The 18,433-nt window shown below is 49.0% G+C and overlaps 2 protein-coding genes across 2 annotated transcripts in view; one reads left to right on the plus strand and one right to left on the minus strand.

The window, feature by feature from the left end:
- Positions 1–9,054: 9,054 nt before the first annotated feature.
- Positions 9,055–10,492, minus strand: LOC143269138 (uncharacterized). Its single transcript, XM_076553825.1, has 3 exons — positions 10,308–10,492; positions 9,433–10,103; positions 9,055–9,234 (listed from the first exon to the last, which is right to left on the minus strand). Exons 1-3 carry the CDS (start codon positions 10,490–10,492, stop codon positions 9,107–9,109), a joined length of 984 nt encoding a protein of 327 aa, XP_076409940.1. The 3' UTR covers positions 9,055–9,106.
- The window catches only part of Med26 (mediator complex subunit 26), a 42,359-nt gene continuing 33,764 nt past the window's right edge, over positions 9,839–18,433 (plus strand). Inside the window, exon 1 of the mRNA XM_006989898.3 lies at positions 9,839–10,665. Within this exon, the coding sequence (XP_006989960.1) occupies positions 10,594–10,665 (72 nt within the window). The 5' untranslated portion in view covers positions 9,839–10,593. The remainder of the gene's footprint in view (positions 10,666–18,433) is intronic.

The following is an 18,433-nucleotide window of genomic DNA, read 5'->3' on the forward strand; positions in this document are numbered from 1 at the left end:
GGGTTTATTGGTTTTGTTTTTGCTTTCTTTTTTTTTTTTTTTTTTTATTTTTTTTACTGAGGGCACCAGATCTCATTGTAGATGGTCGTGAGCCACCATGTGGTTGCTGGGAATTGAACTCAGGACCTCTGGAAGAGCAGCCAGTGCTCTTAACCTCTGAGCCATCTCTGCAGCCCCTTGTTTTTGCTTTCTTTGGCGCTGCCAGCCACCACCACTATTGCCACCACCACCATGGCTACTTTGATGTCCAGGACTCAAAATTTATCTCTGGGCTGCTTTTTGGTCACTGGATTCCATTTAGCAGAGATTCAAATGTCTTTTGGATGTGGATAATATTAAAGATGTTTTATGCTGTTCTACTGTATTGGAAAGCTGGCTCTGGAGTCGGGTTGTGGCTTCCCCTCCTCTAGGACCCAAGCATGTTTGTTTAAAGGTTTCCTCCACAATCTGTGTGGTGTGAGGAGGGCCACCTGACTGTGACAGAGAAAGGAGAGCAGAACAAGGCAAGAGGATGGAAAGGAACTTGTTGCAATGACTGCTCTCAGCAATAACTACTCATGTCTCTGGTAAATGGTTGGATGATAATGTGAAAGCTTTAGTAATTTCTGAGGGTCTACAAAAGTGTCTGAGGACGTGTTTTAAAAGCTAGTGTTCTAAGATATGTAATGCAAGTTGTAAATGTATAAGAAAGTAATCTAGGGCTGGAGAGATGGCTCAGCAGGTAAGAGGTCCTGAGTTCAATTCCTAGCAACCACATGATGGTTGTGAGCTCAAAACCATTTCTGGCATGCAGGTAAATATGCAGACCAAGCACTCATACATAAAAAACACATTTAAAGAGAGAAGAAAAAGAAAGTAATCTAATATAATGAAAAATGTTTCAGATTTTACCCCCCTCTATTTTGAAGGTTCAGAGTTTTAACACTGATCAATGGAGTTCTGATAAGCTGATAAAGCACTGACTGCTATTATCAGAAACAAGTTCGAGATTGTAAATGTACTTTGGGTGCCTTCTAAGTATAGGCTTAAAGGTGCTTCTCACCATGCTAAAAACATGTCCATCTACTCTGTATGGCCATCTCTCTGGACAGAGGGAAAATATTCATGCTTTTTGATCCAAAGCTTTTGCTATGATTTGAAGCCATGTTACTGTTCTTTCTACAGTATGGATTTCAGGACAGATTACAGTGGTAATGATAATATATCTTAAAACTTTTATCTCTTCTTGTAAACAAAAAAATCTATGCTGGGCGGTGGTGCACGCCTTTAATCCCAGCACTCGGGAGGCAGAGCCAGGCGGATCTCCCTGAGTTTGAGGCCAGCCTGGTCTACAGAGATCTAGGACAGGCACCAAAACTACACAGAGAAACCCTGTCTCAGGAAAAACAAAAACAAAGAAACAAAAAAAAAAAATACTTAGTTTCTACAAAAACCACTTGAAAACCATTAGAGAAAATCGGCAAGGATTAGATTTACTAACAACCGAGAAAGTTGTTAATGTTGCTTCTATGTTAACCAGTTAGATATAGTAAAAGACAAGATGGGACAACTCTGGACAGCTCTCCAAAACTGTTAAGGAACAGCTTGATGCCTCTGGCTGGTGGCTCATAGAGAGTCCAGCATGGAATTGGGATTGGATGCTCCCTTCTCAACCCTACTAGTCACACCTTGTTTTACAACAAATAAGATTTCAACAACAAATTCAAAAGATTTTGTTTTTGTTTTTTCGAGACAGGGTTTCTCTGTGTAGCTTTGCACCTTTCCTGGGACTCACTTGGTAGTCCAGGCTGGCCTCGAACTCACAGAGATCCGCCTGGCTCTGCCTCCCGAGTGCTGGGATTAAAGGCGTGTGCCACCACCGCCCGGCTCAAAAGATTTTTTTTTTTTAAAATGTGCTTTGGTGTTTTGCCTGCATGTATATCTGTGTGAGAGTGTTGGATCCCCTTTAACTGGAGTTACAGTTGTGACCTGCCACGTGGGTGCTGGGAATTGAACCCAGGTCCTCTGGAAGAGCAGCCAGTGCCCTTAACTGCTGAGCCATCTTCAGGCCCCCAAAATTTTTTACCCAGACCTTTAATCAGTTCTTATTACAAGATTATCAGTCCCTAAATGTGGGACAAGAGGCCTACGACCCCTGATTATGTCCTGATGGCAAGAATCAAGCTTATCCCATGGACTTTGATAACCCCTTACAAAGTAGCTTAATGATAATGTCGCCCTCTTTCCCGACCCCTGATTAGTTATCAATACTGACTAAAAAAGGGAGGAGTGTAGGGAAAAGGCCAAGCAAAGAACACTTTGCCCCTAGCTTGACCTGGAGCTCCTGAGACTTGGGAATCTCAGACTCTGTGACTCAGCATTTACAGCCAAACAATGTTGCCTTGTTGCATTTTCCCACTAGCTCACGGTGCATGGGGCCAAACTCCTATAAAATCCCGCCCCCTTCCTCCTGGTCGGAAGTAGCCACCATTCTGTGTCTCTCTCCAGCAGATCTCTTGTGTGAGGTTTGTTGCACAGTGTGACTTTGCGGTGTTCCTTGCCTCCCAACTGCTGAGATATCTGCACTGGAGAAACCCTCACAGCCATTCTGGGAGGGCATCCATCCCTGTGCTTACTGCTTAAAGGAGTTTAATTCTCACTGCAGGTCAGCCTGGGTAATGAGACCATGCCTCAAAAAACCGGACAAAAAGAGTCAACAGAAAGCAGCCAGGTCTGTGGCAGTACACACCAGGAATCCTGGCACCTGGGCTGAGGCTGGAGGACTGCCATAAGCTGGAGCCACTGCGGTGATCTGAATGGGAAAAGTCCCCCATGGACTCAGGAGTTTAACAGTTGGTCCCCATTTGGAGATGTTTGGGAAGGTTTGGGGGTATGGCCTTGGGGGAGGAAGTAGGCACTGGAGCCAAAGAAACCCCTTCTGGAACTTGCTTTTAGCCATGGTGTTTTATCATAGCAACAGAAAAGTCACTTGTAAGTCGATAGTTCGGTGTCTGTGGCTCACACTTAATCCCAGCACTCAGGAGTTCAAGGCCAGCCTGGTCTACAGAGCAAGTTCCAGGACAGCCAGGACTACACAGAAAAACCCTGGTGGAGGACATTCAAAGGCTACTTATGTTGAATCTGTGGTTAGTGTTCCTAATGATTATACAGGTGTTTGATAAAAATGAGCAATGGAGCAGAATAAACATGAAAGGTGTGGGTTGAAGACAAAAAAAAAATAAAAAACAAAAAAACCCAGTGGTGATGGTGCATGCCTTTAATCCCAGCACTCAGGAGGTAGAGATTGGTGGATCTCTGTGAGTTTGAGACCAGCCTGGTCTATAAAGCAAGTTCCAGGACAGCCAGGCATGTTACACAGAAAAACCTTGTTTTGAAACACCAAAACCCAAACCCAAGGAAGCTTAGCACTGCACTGAAGGCGTGCACTGAAGGGCTGGAACTGCTGAATGCGTGCCGGTAAGGAGAGGCCTGCTCTGCCCGGGAACAAAGGGAATGAGGCCCTCGGAGCAAGACTCCCCAGCTAAGCTTCCTTTCACCAAAGGGAGCATGTGGCAGGGGAATTCCTGCTGAAGGCCTTAAGAGGCCCTTGTGTGGAGTTGTGAAAGTGAAGCCTTGGTTGCACTGGAAACCCCAATGTATTGGAGATGCCAGATTTGTGGGCTGTCTGCCAAGGAGAGCGGCACACAGAAAGTGGAACCAGCCTGAGAGAGAAGTGTGTCGCAGGGGGCAGGGCTGGAGGCACAGCATCCTCTCAGCCCTCTGACACTAACACGGAGCTACAGCGTTTGCTCCGGTGGGTTTGGTCTTTGGTGCAGTATTTCTCACTGTGCCCCTTTTCCTCCTTGGAATGGTAATGTGTATTCTGTGCCACTGTATGTAGGAAGTATGCAACTTCTTTTGATTGTACAGGGGTTTAAGATTAAGATTTCTTCAGTCTCAGAAGAATCCTTGTACTTTTAAGCAGTGTTGAAACTGAGAAAAGACCATAAGGGCCTTTGAAGTTGGCCTGAATGCATTTTGCAGCATAAGGCTACAAGTCTATGGGGCTGTCTTAGGGTTTCTACTGCTGTGAAGAGACACCCTGACCACAGCAACCTTTATAAAGGAAAACTTTTAATTGGAGCTGGCTGACAGTTCAGAGGTTTAAGTCCGTTATCATCATGGTGGGAAGCATGGAGATATATACAGACAGATATGGCGTCAGAGAGGTAGCTGACAGTTCTACATCTGGATCTGCAGGAAGCAGGAAGAGAAGTGAACTGGAATGGTAAGGTAGACCTGGTTTGAGCTTCTGAGACCTCAGAGCCCACCCTCTAGTGACGCACTTCCTTCACAAAGCCATGCCTACTCCAGTCAGGCCACACCTCCTAACAGTGTCACTCCCTTTAAGCCTATGGGGGCCATCTTCTTTCAAACCACACATTCTACTCCCTGACCCCCAAAGGCTTGTAGCTATAACATAATACAAAATGTACTTAGTCCAACTCCAAAAGTCCTCATAGTCTGTAACAGTCTCAACCCTGTGAAAGTCCAAAGTCTCTTCTGAGACTCATGGCAAATCTCTTAACTGTAATCCCTGTAAAATCAAAATAAAAAAGCAGACCACATTCTTCTAACATATTATGGCATAGAATATACATTACCATTCCAAAACGTAGGAAAGGGAGCACAGTGAGGAAATACTGAACCAAAGCAAGGCTGAAAACCAGCTGGGCAAACTCCAAACTCTACATTTTCATGTCTGATGTCAAAAGTGCTCTCCAGAGCTCCAGCTCCTTCCAGCTCTGTTGACTGCAGCACACTTCTCCATCTTGGGCTGGTTCCACTCCCTGTTAGCAGCTCTCCTCAGCAGGTATCCCATGACTCTGGCATCTCCAACATCTTGGGGTCTCCAAGAAAATCCAGGCTTCAGCTTCATGGCTTCACACAATGGCCTCTCAAGGCCTCAATGCAGGGACACCCCTGACACATGCCTAGCCTCAGTGGCTTTCCTTAGTTGTGGAAGAAGATTCCATAACTTCTTTCTCCTATCCTTAACTCTAAAGCCAGAACCACATGGCTGAATCTGCCAAGTTCTGCTGCTTGCTGGGGGCTGGAACATGGCCCAGTCATTCAATTACATCTTCATCAGCTTTCTGTTTTCCAGTTTCCTTCACTGCCTAAACTTGGCTGTCCTGGACTTCTCTCTGTAGACCAGGCTGGCCTCACAGAGATCGGCCTGCCTCTGCTGGGATTAAAGGCGTGTGCCACCATGGCCCAGCTCTAATCCACAGTCCCTAAATTCACATTCCTTCAAACAGAAGCCTGGTCAGGCCTGTCACAGCAATACCCCACTCCTGCTACCAACTTCTTAGGGTTTTTCTTTTCTTTCTTTTTTTTTTTTTTGAGACAAGGTTTCTCTGTGTAGTTTTGGTGCCTGTCGTGGATCTAACTCTGTAGACCAGGCTGGCCTCGAACTCACAGAGATCCACCTGGCTCTGCCTCCTGAGTGCTGGTATTAAAGGCTTGTGCCACCACTGCCCGACTTTCTTAGGGTTTCTATTGCTGTGAAGACACCATGACCACAGCAACTCTTATAAAACAAAAACTTTTCATTGAGCTGGCTTACAGTTCATAGGTTTAGTCCATTATCATTATGGTAGGGAGCATGGTGGCATGCAGGAAGACACGGTGCTGGAGAGGTGGCTGAGAGTTACACATTTGGATCTGTAGTCAGCAGGAAGAGAAGTGACCCACTAGGCCTGGCTTGAGTTTCTGAGATCTAATAGCCTACCCTATGGGGACATTTCCTCCAGAAGGCCACATCTCCTAATAGTGCCACTCACTGTGAGCCTATCAGGCTTACACCACCACAGGGGTCAAGGAGTACAGCGTGGTGGTCTGAATTAGACTGGCCCCCTAGGTGCAGATGTTTTAACACTTGGTCCCCAGTTCCTGCTGCTGTCTGGGTAGGCTTAGAATGTGTGGTCTTGCTGGAAGACGTCTGCCACTGTGTTGGGCGCTTCTGTAGGCCACACTGCAGCCCACATTGTAGCTGAGGATGACCTGGAGCTCCTGTTCCTGTCTTAACCTCCACAGTCCTGGATAATAGTTCACTACACCCCTAGGCTGTCCTGTTTCAACATCCTGGTATTCCATCAGGCTGGCTTCTGCCTCCTGCTGACAATGCTGTCAGGGACTACCTCCTGTGTTGTGTGTGCGCATTTGTTCGCTCCAGTTGCTTCCTTTGCAAAAATTCCTGGAATTCTCTCCACCCCAGGTCAGGGTGTATAGAACACTGAAAGGTCTTAGTTGAAATGCCACCCTTTCAGGTATGTCCCAGATGCACTCTGCTTCACAAGTTATGGATTCCTTGGAGATATCCTTGGTTTTTGAGACAGGGTCTCACCATATAGACTCACCAGGCCCTCCAACTTGCTGTCCTCCTCTGCCCAATGCTGCGATAGCAGGTGTGTTCATGGCCCTAAGGGCCAACCAACCTGGCTCAGGGTTTAGCTTCAAATGTGGATACCAAAGAGCAAGTTTGTGCATTCTGAATTTGGATATAGATAAGCACTGAATTACTTTACATGTCTGTGAACTCCCTTCAGAGTTAATCAAAACTTTAATTAATAACTTCACTTAAAAGTTTTTCCTTAGCTGGGTGGCAGTGGCGCACGCCTTTAATTCCAGCACTCGGGAGGCAGAGCTAGGAAGATCTCTGTGAGTTTAAGGCCAGCTTGGTCTACAGAGTGAGATCCAGGACAGGCTCCAAAGTTACACAGAGAAACCCTGTCTCAAAATAAATAAATAAAATAAAACCACAAACTTTTTCCTTCTATTTTATGTGAGTGTTTTTTGCCTAAACGTGCGTCTGTGTACCACATGCATGCCTGGTGCCCTCATGGTCAGAAGGTGAGTTCAGATCTCTTGAAACTGGAGTAACAAGCTGTTGAGCCACCATATACACGCTGGGAATAGAACCTGGGTCCTCTTGAAGAGCAGCCTCTGAGTCATCTCTCTAGGCACGCCAACACCCCCTCCCCCTTTGAAGACAGTTTATGTATTCATAGCCCAGGTGGGCCTCAAATTCAACACACAGCCAAGTTTGTATCTGAATCCTGATCCTCATGTGTCCACTTTCTGACCAATGGGGTGCCAGTAGTAGGCCACCAGGCCCAGCTAGTGTCACTTTTAAACAGGACTTCACTTGAGTCTCACACAGCTGGAGGAACACATATTCCTACCTAGGCTGGGCTACACAGGGAGAGCCTGTCCCCCAAAAAAACAAGGCAGGCCAGACGGCTCACTAGGTATACTTGTCCCTCCACATGTGAGCAGTGACACACGTCACACACAGACACTATGTTCTATACACACTCATCACATAACCAACCACAATTAAATGAGATAAAGTTGCGTGTATAGGACTTCCACAATATTTGAGTTTATTTTAAAATCAGAAAATGGGAGTCAGGTATGATGGCGCACACCTTTAATCCCAGTATTGGGGGTCAGAGGCAGGCACAGCTCTGAGTTCCAGGATAGCCAGAGCTACACAGAGAAAAGGCCTCAAAAAAAAAAAAAACAAAAAAAACAAAAAACAAACAAACAAACAAACAAAAACCAAATAAATAAAATCAGAAAAAGGCCTGGAGAGATGGCTCAGCAGTTAAGGGCCTGAGTCCAATTCCTATTTTCCAAATGATGCGGCCCCTGCCTGAAGCACCTGAATACATACGGCATGAGCCGTACAAGCACACATAAAAATTAATCTCACAAGTAAAAGAGAAGAGCCAGGTGTTGTGGGTGGTGCGTGCCTATAATTCCAGTACTCTGGAAGTGGAGGCAGCATGAAGAGTCCAAGACCAGGGTTCAATTCCCAGCACCCCCACAACTGCTCACAACTGCCTGTAATTGTAGTTCCTGGTGTCTGACACCCTCTTCTGGCCTGTGGACACCAGGCATGCACATGGGCACACTATAGGAAAAACATTACTATCAAATGAAAAATATTAATTTATAGACAGGATCTCTCTACATATCCCTATCTGTCCTGGAACTCACTAAGTAGACTAGGCTGGATTGAGATCCTCCTGCCTCCTCGAATGCTGGGATTAAAGGCATACACCACCATGCCAGGCCCCCCCCAAAAAAAAAAAAAAAAATCTAAAAAATTAAAAAAAAAAGAAAAAAGGTTCAAGGCCAGGCTAGGCTACAAATGGTCTCAAAAACCTGGGGAGAAGTCTAAAATAATCCAGCCAGCAGGTAAATTGAATGCTTTCCAATATTTTTCCTAACTTGACTCATGCAAAAACAACTGCCTGTTTATAATACTTGTTTTGAACAAAGGCATACTATACCACTGAATGAACAATTAAGAATGCAGGTCTGACGCATGCCTTCAATCCCAGCACTCGGGAGGCAGAGGCAGGCGGATCTCTGTGAGTTCGAGGCCAGCCTGGTCTACAAATAAGTTCCAGCAAAGGAGCAAAACTACATAGAGAAAGCCTGTCTCGAAAAACCAAAAAAAAAAAAATAAATAAAAAAAATAAAAAAATAAAAAGAAAAAGGATGCAGGTCTGCAGGGCGGGGGGTGGGGGGTGGGGGTGGGGGTGGTGGGGGTGGTGGTGCACTCCAGCTCTTGGGAGACAGATTCAGTTGTATCCCTTCCAGTTCCAGGCTAGCCAGAACTGCACAGTGAGTGAGATGCAGGCCAGCAGGGCTGCATAAGGGTGAGAAAAAACCCAAAATCAACTACTAATAATAATCAAAGAAAGCAGGTTGGCAAGTCTGCAGTCCTGCACTGGGGAGGCACTGGCAGGAACAAAACATTTGAGGACCAGCTCAGGCTTCACAAAAACCCTGTCTCAATACACCAAAAGTAGGATCGGGTGTCTGAGGAATTTGTTTATTTTGCTTATCTGGTGAGATAAAATGTATCTTCAAAATGGGCTGCTTTCCAACTTGGACCATGAGCTCCAAACACGTGCCAGGGAGAGTGTATGTGAGAAGCATGTGTTCATTCTACTAGTGTAATGCAATCTTCTGCCAGGTGCAGAACCAAGCAACCAGCCTAAATAAAGTTTTTATTTTTTTGTGGGGGAGAGGGAAGGACAGGGCCTTACTATGTAGTCTTGGCTGGTCTGGAACTCACTGTGTAGACCAGGCTGGCCTCGAACTCGAGAGATCCTCCTGCCTCCTGAGCGCTGGAATTAAATGCTTGGCTTCCTCCCCTCCCCCACCGGACACTCCCTAGAAGTATAGCAAATCCAAAATTAACAGGTGTCGCCCCGCTCTCGGGAGCACATGCGGTTTCCAGTCTGGATCTTTAAGGCAACGACACAAAAGGGAAGTTATTTCTCTCGAGGCCACTGTAGCATAGCGCGCTGAAGTCGGAGCCCGCCCTCCCACCCCATCATCTGTAGGAGACAGGGGACCCGGAGCCCTTACACTTGACATCCTCCGTTTCTTGGTTAGACCTAAAACTCCGGGTGACCCTGGAACTTCCTTTCCTCCCCGGTGAGGCGTTCCTGTTTTCCGGCACCTGAGATGCAAAGTGAACGCGCGGAGGAAGACGCCGGGCTTCTGAATCCTGCCACTTCGGGCCGGCCGCCCCCGAGGCCGGCGACAAAAAGCGGCGTCTCCTGCTGGGTTCGCGCCCCCGACGGATGCAGAGCCGAGGTGCCCGCGCCGCGCAGGCCCTGCAGGCTCGCGCCCTCTGCGGAGGCGGCGGCTTCCAGACGTGCCCTGAGGTCCCCTCTGCGCGCGGGTCACATGGGGACACGCACTGCCCTGCAGACCCGCGCCTCGGGCTTCTGCAGCGGCGGCGGCTGCGCAGAACTCCGCCGAGGTCCTCGCGGCGCGGGTCTCCATGCAGACAACCGCTGCCCTCCGTAGCGTTCCTATGGCCGCTCCAATGCCCTCGTCTCTGAACGCAGGAGGTCCCCCCGACCCGGCGGAGGGTCTCCCCGTCTCCGCAGTCCAGACGCAGCTCCGAGGAAGAGTCCGAGTTCCAGGACTCTGCGGGTGCGCTTCCGCGAGGAAGCCCCGCCCCCCAGGCCGGAGTGGGCGTGGCCTTAAGCAGCGTCCGTTGCCCCGCCCAACTGCCTCCCAACGGCTCTCTGGGTCAGACCGTGGGGCGGGGCGGGAGCGACGGGATCAGCGCGCATGCCCGCGCAGGCGCAGAGGTAATGGGCGGGGCCCGCGAGCCAGCCCCTCCCAAGTCCAGCGTCTCCGCCCGCCCCCATCTCCCAACCTCCTCAGCGTGGCGCCGACGCTGCGTGCGGCGCGGGTTACCCAGAGTGCTCAGCGCGGGGGCAGCTCACTGGAGTTTGGTTCTCGAGGCGGCGGCGGTGTTGGCGGCGGCTCCTCCGTCGGCTCCTCCTCCTCCTTGCTCGGCGGCGGCGGCGGCGGCGGCGGTCCGGGGCCCGAGCTCCGGTCCCCTCCGCTTCCCTCCGTCTTCCGCCATCTCCCCGAGCGCCCCGACCTCCTCCGGCGCCGCGGGGAACATGCGGCTCCGTTCCCGGAGGCTGGCGAGTGACTGACCCGCGTCCCCCCGCCTCAGCCCGCCCGCCCGCCGGCCCGGCCGCTCCCCCCCGCTTCGCCCAGGCAATGACAGCGGCTCCGGCGTCTCCGCAGCAGATGAGGGACCGGCTGCTGCAGGCCATCGACTCCCAGAGCAACGTAAGTGACTGCCTCGAGATCGGGGACCGAGGCCGCGTGTGCCGGGACCCTCCCCCTCCGACGCGCCCCCGGTCAGGGGGCCTCTCCCGGCGGCGCCCTGCCCGCCACAGCCGCTGCCATCTCGGCCTCTCGTTCTCCGGGTCCGGGGACCGCAGGCAAGGCCGGCAGCTCGGCTGCTCAGGGTACCTGAGGCCGAGGCTTCACGCGGCCTGGACTGAGGGACCGCTGGGGCTGAGATCTGAATTGGTTCCCCTCGGTTGCCTCCGCCTGGACGCCCTTGGTGCTCCCCACCGTGCCCCCCTGCCTCTCCTCGACCCCGGGACTTGAGACCCCCCGGGAGGGCCTCCCTGCGGGGGGCAAGGTGGGAAGCAACTAGTGCCCCCTCGATGACTCGGGGAGCCCGCGTCGCTGGAGTCTCGGCTTTTCCTTCTCTTCGCTTTCCCGTTTTCTGGCTGAAATCGCCTTCTTGAACTCGGAGAGAACCATAGGCCCGCCCTGTCCCCATTCTTGCTGCTTGGGATCCCTGGAGAGCCTCCCCTCTTTTCTGAGACTGACATACCTCTGTTGAACCCCTCCTGGGGTCGCTAGCTAGGAAGGCGACCCTGCAAAGGATAGGCTCCTTCCTGTCACCTTTCTTGGCTTAAACGCCTCATTGCGCGTCTGACCGGAATCCAGAGCCTGGGGTTTTGGTACTGAATTACTGCCCATCACAGTCGATTTTTCTCTCATCCCTACCTTCCGGTCCTCTTTCCATCGCTCTTGCCTCACCTCAGGGACTCAGCCTGGTGCTTTGGTCTCTAGGCTGTCAAGAGTTAACTCTAAGGGGTCACTTCATGTCTCATTTCTCTCTGCTAAGGGTCCTGTGAGCAGAGGGACACCCTTTTCTTCCCGTGTGAGCATAGACTAATCTCATCTGTTCTTGTGTTGTTTCTAAAGGTTTGTTGGCAGTGTGTGTGTGTGTGTGTGTGTGTGTGTGTGTGTATGTGTATGTATGTATGTATGTATGTATGTGGGGCGGGGGTCCTTGTTCCAGGGAGGAGCAGGGCCATGGAAAGATGCACAGGCATCCAGGTATGAAGTGTTTGCTGGGAGACCAGGAAGTGGCCTTTGAGATCACTTTTTAATATGCTCGAGATGGAAGGAAAAAAATCATCTTGGCCTTGGCCAGGTAACTGAGGTTTGATCAGGGTGTTGTTTATTTTTTTGGCTTGTTACTCTTAACAATATGCTGTATTCTGGTGTGTTCAGAAGACTTCACATTGGTTTGTTCAGTCTTGGTAGAAACGGAGGTGTCCTGATCTCTATGAATTGTTGTCTTCCTGACAGGCCCCATTAAGATCACCTTGATACTGATTTAGCAAATATTTTAGACATTTTTGGGGGTGGAGTAGGGACAGGCTAGATAAAATCTCCTAAAGTCTTTTTAAGGTTTTGGTTTTTTTGGTTTTTGGTGTTTTTTTTTTTTTTTTTTTTTTTTTTTTGCCATGTACTGGTGTTACTGCAATTACATGATTGGGATGTTACAAGGTAAAAGCAAGTGATATGAAAATGTAGCCTCGGTAGCTTTTACATCTTTTCTGAAGCCACAATGTACACAGTGTAATTTTTTTCTTTTTTTTTTCTTTTTTTTCCTGAGACAGGGTTTCTCTGTGTACTCATTTTATAGACCAGGCTGGCCTCGAACTCAGAGATCTGCTTGCCTCTGCCTCCCAAGTACTGCACCGCCCAAAGACGTGCACTACCACTGTCCAGCTTCCACAGTATAATTCTTCAATCCTGTGTATTCACTCTTTGGCTAAGAAATTACCAGGGATCCTGACTGCTGCCTGTGAGAGTGTTGGGCTCAGCAAGTGCTTTGACGGTCAGTCAGGATGCTGTAGATCAGGTGGGACAGGACCTTGGCGTTCAAGGGCTAGGTAAGGCTTTGACTAAAAGGCTTCTTTTGGGGGTAAAAGAAGGAAGGTAGAAGGCCCAAATTTTAGTTTTTCTTTTTTGGCACGGGGGTGGGGGTGGGTGCTTAAAACAGAGTCTCTGGAATCCACTGTGTGTGTAGACCAGGCTGGCTTCACAGTGGATCTACCCATCTCTGCCTCCTGAGTGTTGAGATTAAAGGCATGCACTGCTATGCCTGGCCCCCAAACTTAGTTTCTTGAGTCTTCCCTTGGGCCTAAGTGTCACTAGATTCATTGGCCTGTGGGTTAGTTACTTGGAGTGGAGTGTATATCTCAAAGGGCTGTAGTGATGTGACCTCATTGTGGTGGTTGGAGTTGAGAACTTGTCTCTGAGTGAGGAGGGAAGTTTTTTCCTAAATGCAATGTGTCAGTGACCATCCATGAGCACTGCTATATGTATGTGACAGGTGCTGGCTTTGCAGGACCCTTTGTAGAACTCAGCCTGCAGGACTGTCCTTGATCTCTTCCTGAGGCATCGAAGGGTACCCAGTCATTTGCACTTTCTCGGGATTGCTCAGGGCCCAGGTAAGAGCTGTGTGCTGGCACAGGACTCTCTGATCTGCTCTGCCCAGTTATGAGTTCCACCACTTGGTAATTGACACATATTTAAGATGTTCGTGGAAAAAAAACACAAAACGGGGACAGAGTTGAAGAGCTTACACTAAAATTAACCCTCTTCAGAGAGAAGTGACAGAGATTGGTGTCATTTAATGCTTACCTTTATGAGCGTGCAATTGTGGCTAACAAATTTAGCTGTTGCTTGGAAAGTCAGTGCCAGGCAGGTGACCTACTGTTCGCAGCCTCTGAAGTTGGGAATGACATCTGACTGGCCAGCTCCTTGACCAAGGAGGTGTCCAGAGGAAAGCCATTTCTGCTCTGTGCTTCAGGAAGTCCCCCCTCTCCCTTCCAAAAGACCGATAACAGACTTCTAGAACTCTGGAAGCTTCAGTTACCTCAGTGTGTTAGCTCGGTGTTGACAGTCTCTAAAGTATGCTGTACATCTGCTTGTAATCTTGTAAATAACAGCAAAGGATATGACTTACACTGTCACAGAAATCAGAGTGAGTCCCCCTTTGGCCAGGGACAAGGTTCTTGGTCCTGTGATGCCCTCCCTGTTTGAGGAAAGCCATGTCTTCCTGAGATATTGGGTCCTCATGGATGTTCCTGTCTTGTCTCATTTCCTAGAGAAGAGTCCTGATCCCTTTCTCCATGCTGGTTCAACTCTTGAACCTGTAACTCAAGCCCCCATTTTCTTAAGAAGCCCTGGGACTGCTCTGTCCTGAAGACCAGCTGTGGAATGGCCTAACTGGAGCCTTGGTGACTGAGAAAATCACAGGTGGCTTGAGATGTGTCTGTGGGGAATGTGGGTGTGACCTTGTAGCTAACAGATTTCACTTTTCAAGACAATGGAAGGACAGTAGAGCCTCATGGAAAGCTAATGGGTGATCCAGCATGGAGCTTGCCAAAGCAGGTCTGTGGTCCTGGGCGCAAAGCAGTGGGAGGCCAGAGAAGGCTCATAAAGAAGGACTTGACCCAACCATTGCTAGGCTCTGGAGCAGGAGATCCCAGGAGCTGCTGTCTTCCTCTCACTCCTGAAGAAGCAGGCACCATGGCCATCACTTGGAGTCATTTGCCTCTGCCGGCCTGCGAGTTTCTTGCAGCAGAGTAACTGGTGGGCAGTCTTGGAAGAGCTTCTTCCAGACCTAGGTTCAAATCTGAAAGGGCTGCAGTGGCTTCATGAGTTGTTCTACAAGGCCTTCTGTGCCTGCTTCAGGAATTCATGCAAGATGGATTGTGTGAACTTTTCCAGCTGTTTAAGGAGATAGTATCCACCCCTAGTTAATTTGTATGGCACCCCAGCAGTGTGTTCTGTTCTTTCTTCCCAATAGCCCCATAAAGGGAGGTGGGGTGAAGCCAGTTGCCTTTTTGACAGCATAATGCTAGTGATGTCTGCTGTGGTCAGGAGAGGACAAGATGCTTTTGTTTCTTACCGACTTCATGCAAGGTGACTGGCTCAGAGTTAGGGACTTACCAGGGTTAAGTGATAGCGCTTTTGACATTGAGTAGTATTGTGCGTGGTTGAGAAATGGAGATCTGACTTTGGACAAGGCATGAAGCAGGGTGAGCTGGTGTGAAGAGCCGGGAGCAGTGTGCTTTGATGCTGGCCTTGCATTAAGGCCCTGGCTCAGAGCACCCTTTGCAGTTAGCTCCTGTCATTGTCGAAGTGTTAGCCTGGTGGAAGGGTGGCCTGAGCCGATGCTTTACTGAGTAGGGGAGGCTGGCCCGCCAGTCCTCTAGTTGGAGCTGGGAGAGAGGAACCTGTTAGCATTACAGGGGCTCTTTCTTTCCCAGTGCCAACAAGCATGGAACTTGGCCTTGTCTGTGCTCCAGCGTTGCTTTCTGCTGCAAGGTGACAGCTCTTGACACTAACTTAAAATGCCAGTGATCCTGCTGGAAAGAGGATACAGGAGCTGAGTGTGTCAGTTCTGCCTGGTCCTGTACAGTGGTGTTCCTCTTGTTCTCTACTGTGACTAGGATTCAGGAGAAGAGCAGTATGGCAGTTCTAACTTTGGGAAACAAGGTAACAAGTGTCACTTTGGAATCCTGTCTTGTTTGATATTTTGTCTCTCTGAGGACTGTCCTCGGAGAGTTTTTAGATGGTTCCCAAAGCTGGAGATCCTAGAGGCCTGGAGAACTGTCCTAACACTAGCTTGGAGGAAGGGACTTTTGTCTTGGACACAGATCTAAAAGTATTGTATTGTCCCTTGATTTAGGATGTTGCTATTTGTGGCAGACAGACACCTCAGGGTGCCAGGATTAGGGTTGGGTGAAGGGGCATCTACTCTAGCAGTCCTCAGCACAACTAGATCCCAAACTGGCCCCAGCTTGACTGCTGAGAATCTGTCTGCTTCTCATAACAGACTTCTGAAGCTGGGGGCTGCTCCTTTTCATTTCTTAGGGGTGAGCTGCCCTCAGGCTGCCTGGCCCCATAGTTGCTGGTTGTGAGAATAGGCAGCTGAGTTTGGGCAGCAGGTAGCAAGCAGGCAGTGTGTTTCCTGGGTGGCCTTACTTTGTCTGCACTCCTTTCATTCTCAGGACACATGTGTTCCCTAGTTTAGGGTCCTATGAAATAGGATGCCTTTCCTGAGTGAGTGAACCTGCACTGTGTCTAAGTGTCCTCCCAGTCTCAGGTCTGGGAGGCCATGCAGTTACGTCTTCATCATCAAGGGAGAATTGTGGTAAATCTGAGAAGGTGGCAGAGCTATTTCTCTCTAGTGCTTATAGTGCTTGGGGTGGTAGGCGAACTTAAGTGCACTCAGTCCCTGCCTTTGGGGACCTGGAGCCTGGCAAGGGAGGCCAAAATGGTGTGCATGTCTGGCCATAGGGCTGCAACTCTTGAACCCAAGCGGAACACTTTCCCTGTGTCTTTATTTGCAAGTAGGATTCTTTTTGTTTTGTTTTGTTTGTTTTGTTAAGTATGCTTGTGTACATGCTTGTGTGTGCCTGATAGGGGAGAATTGCAAGTTATGGTACATCTGTGAAGGTCAGAGGACAATTTTGTGGACTCAGTTTTCTCCCTCCATGTTTATGTGGGTTCCAGAGGTTGAACTCTGGTTGCTAGGCTTGTGTCACACTGCCTGTACTTGCTGAACCATCTTGCTAGACAAAGGTAGGATTCTTTAAAAAAAAAAAAAAATGTGTGTATGTGTGTATGCCACATGTGTGCAGGTTCCTGGGGAGCCAGAAGAGGGCATCATGTCTCCAGGAATGGTTGTGAGTATCTTGATGTGGGTGCTGGTCCTCTTGGGTCCTCTCTTAACTGCTGAGCCATCTCCCCAGCCTCCAAAAGATTTTTTTTGAGACAGAGTCCCTCTGCCTCCTGAGTGCTGGGATTAAAGGCATGCACTAACGCTACCCAGCTTGACATTTTTTAATTAATATAAAAAAATTAAAAAAAGATTGACTTTATATGGATGTTTTGCCTGCATATGTGTATTTGCACTATAAATGTGCTTATGGAGGTTTGTAAGTCACCATGTGGGTGCTGGGAACTAAACCCAGGTCCTGTGTGAGGACAGCAAGAGCTCTTAACCTCTGAACCATCTCTTTAGCCCAAGATAGAATTCTTCTTGTTTTTGTTTTTCAAGACAAGGTTTCTCTGTATAGCCTGGTTGTCCTGGAACTCTCTCTAGACCAGGCTGGCCTTGAACTCAGAGATCTATCTGCCTCTGCCTCCTGAAGGCCACCACTGCTCTGCTCAAGATAGAATTCTTGAGAGCATGAAATGCCTGTCTGGGATCCTGTCATCTGAAGTTAAGAATTAAATGCTTAACAGCAGGTGCCGGCGGTTAGCCCTTGGTTTGTCTCTGGTGCCAAGGGGTAAACTTGGAAGGAGTTGTCCACTTGGTCAGTCTCTGAGCAGTTTGTCCTGTGGGTTCCAGGATGGGGCTGTGCACATTTCAAGCTGTCTGAGAGAACTCTTGGAGGTCTTGAATGTGGGCTGAGGCTAAAATTTCATTTTCTTTTCCTTTTTTAGTTAGTAGCTTGCTCTTCTGCTTTGGGCTAGCCTGGAACTCTTGCCTAACTCTTCCAGGCAGCTGGTACTATAGGTGAGCACCCTATCTGAAGTGATGTGGTACTGTGTGAGTGTAGACCAAGGGTGGGAGACAGGAATCCTGGGAGAAAGCCCTGCTTCCCCTTAGGGCTGTCTTGAATGGTCAGCAGGCTATGAAGTCCAGGGCCACCAGGACCCTTGGGCTGTGTAGTGGCCGTCTAGTTCCCCAAGCTTCTGTGGTTCTCTATGGATTGTTGAAGGGGGGTCACACTTCAGGTGAGGTGATGTGATGTCCCTCTAGGGATGCAGACCTGCCAGGCCTCTGGGGTTACAGCTTCTGAGCTGGGGAGCTTCAGCACTTTTCTGGATCCATCCGTTGGGGCTGGGAAGCCTGGGGAGCCCAGGAACCATCACCACAGAAAGGTTCTGCAGGCTTTGGTGATGTATGCCTTTAATCCACGCAGCATTTGGGAGGCAGAGGCAGGAGGATCTCTTGAGTTCCAGACCAGCCTTGTCTATATGGTGAATTCCAGGCCAGCCAGGGCTATACACAAATGTTGTCTCAAAATAAATAAATTAATTTTTAAAAAGGTTTCCCCTGAGCTCAGAGGTAGGCATGGTGTCTTCTGTTGGCAGCAGCAGTTGTAACAGCCAGTGTTGCTAGACGAGCACACTGGCTTCCAGGCACAGAGGAGAACATTTGCTTTCTCTTTTACCCTGAAAATGGGTGCTTGTCTTTAGCTAAGGGGCCAGGAGAGACTAAGCAAACTGGGTCTCTAACTAGTAGTATTGGGTGACCCTGAAGCATGGGCTCAGTACTGCCCAGCCTGTCTTCCTGCAGAGCTGAGCTCTAGCTCAGAGCCTCCACGATAGTGGTTTGAAGTGTTTTGTTTGTATATTTATTCACTTCCTGGTTCCTGCAACTTTTACCCTTTTACTTTAAAAAAAAATTGACTTGTATTTATTTATGTGTCTGAGTGATGTGTATGCCATATTGGTGCAGGTGCCTAAGGAGGCCAGAAGAGGGCATCCTGTCCCCTAGAGCTGGAGCTACTGGAGATGTGAGCTGTGCTGAAGCTACTAGGGTCCTGGGAATTGCTAGGGGTCTCTCCAGCACACCCCTTTCACTTACTTTAAACTCTGGGTTCCAAATGGTTTTGAATGCAAGAACCCATTTTTATTTTAGTTTTTTTTTTTTTTTTTTTTTTTTCGAGACAGGGTTTCTCTGTGTAGCTTTGCGCCTTTCCTGGAACTCACTTGG

Source organism: Peromyscus maniculatus, chromosome 17 (assembly GCF_049852395.1).
Source record: "Peromyscus maniculatus bairdii isolate BWxNUB_F1_BW_parent chromosome 17, HU_Pman_BW_mat_3.1, whole genome shotgun sequence".
Taxonomy (NCBI): Eukaryota; Metazoa; Chordata; class Mammalia; order Rodentia; family Cricetidae; genus Peromyscus; species Peromyscus maniculatus.

Excerpts from the sequence above, each read along its gene's own strand:
- LOC143269138 (XM_076553825.1), bottom strand. The coding sequence starts at position 10,492 with ATGTTCCCCGCGGCGCCGGAGGAGGTCGGGGCGCTCGGGGAGATGGCG. Across the intron at positions 10,104-10,307 it reads GCCTCGAGAACCAAACTCCA|AGAGCCGTTGGGAGGCAGTT; the intron begins GTGAGCTGCCCC and ends GGTCTGACCCAG. Across the intron at positions 9,235-9,432 it reads AGAAACGGAGGATGTCAAGT|GGAGTGTCCGGTGGGGGAGG; the intron begins GTAAGGGCTCCG and ends CTATACTTCTAG.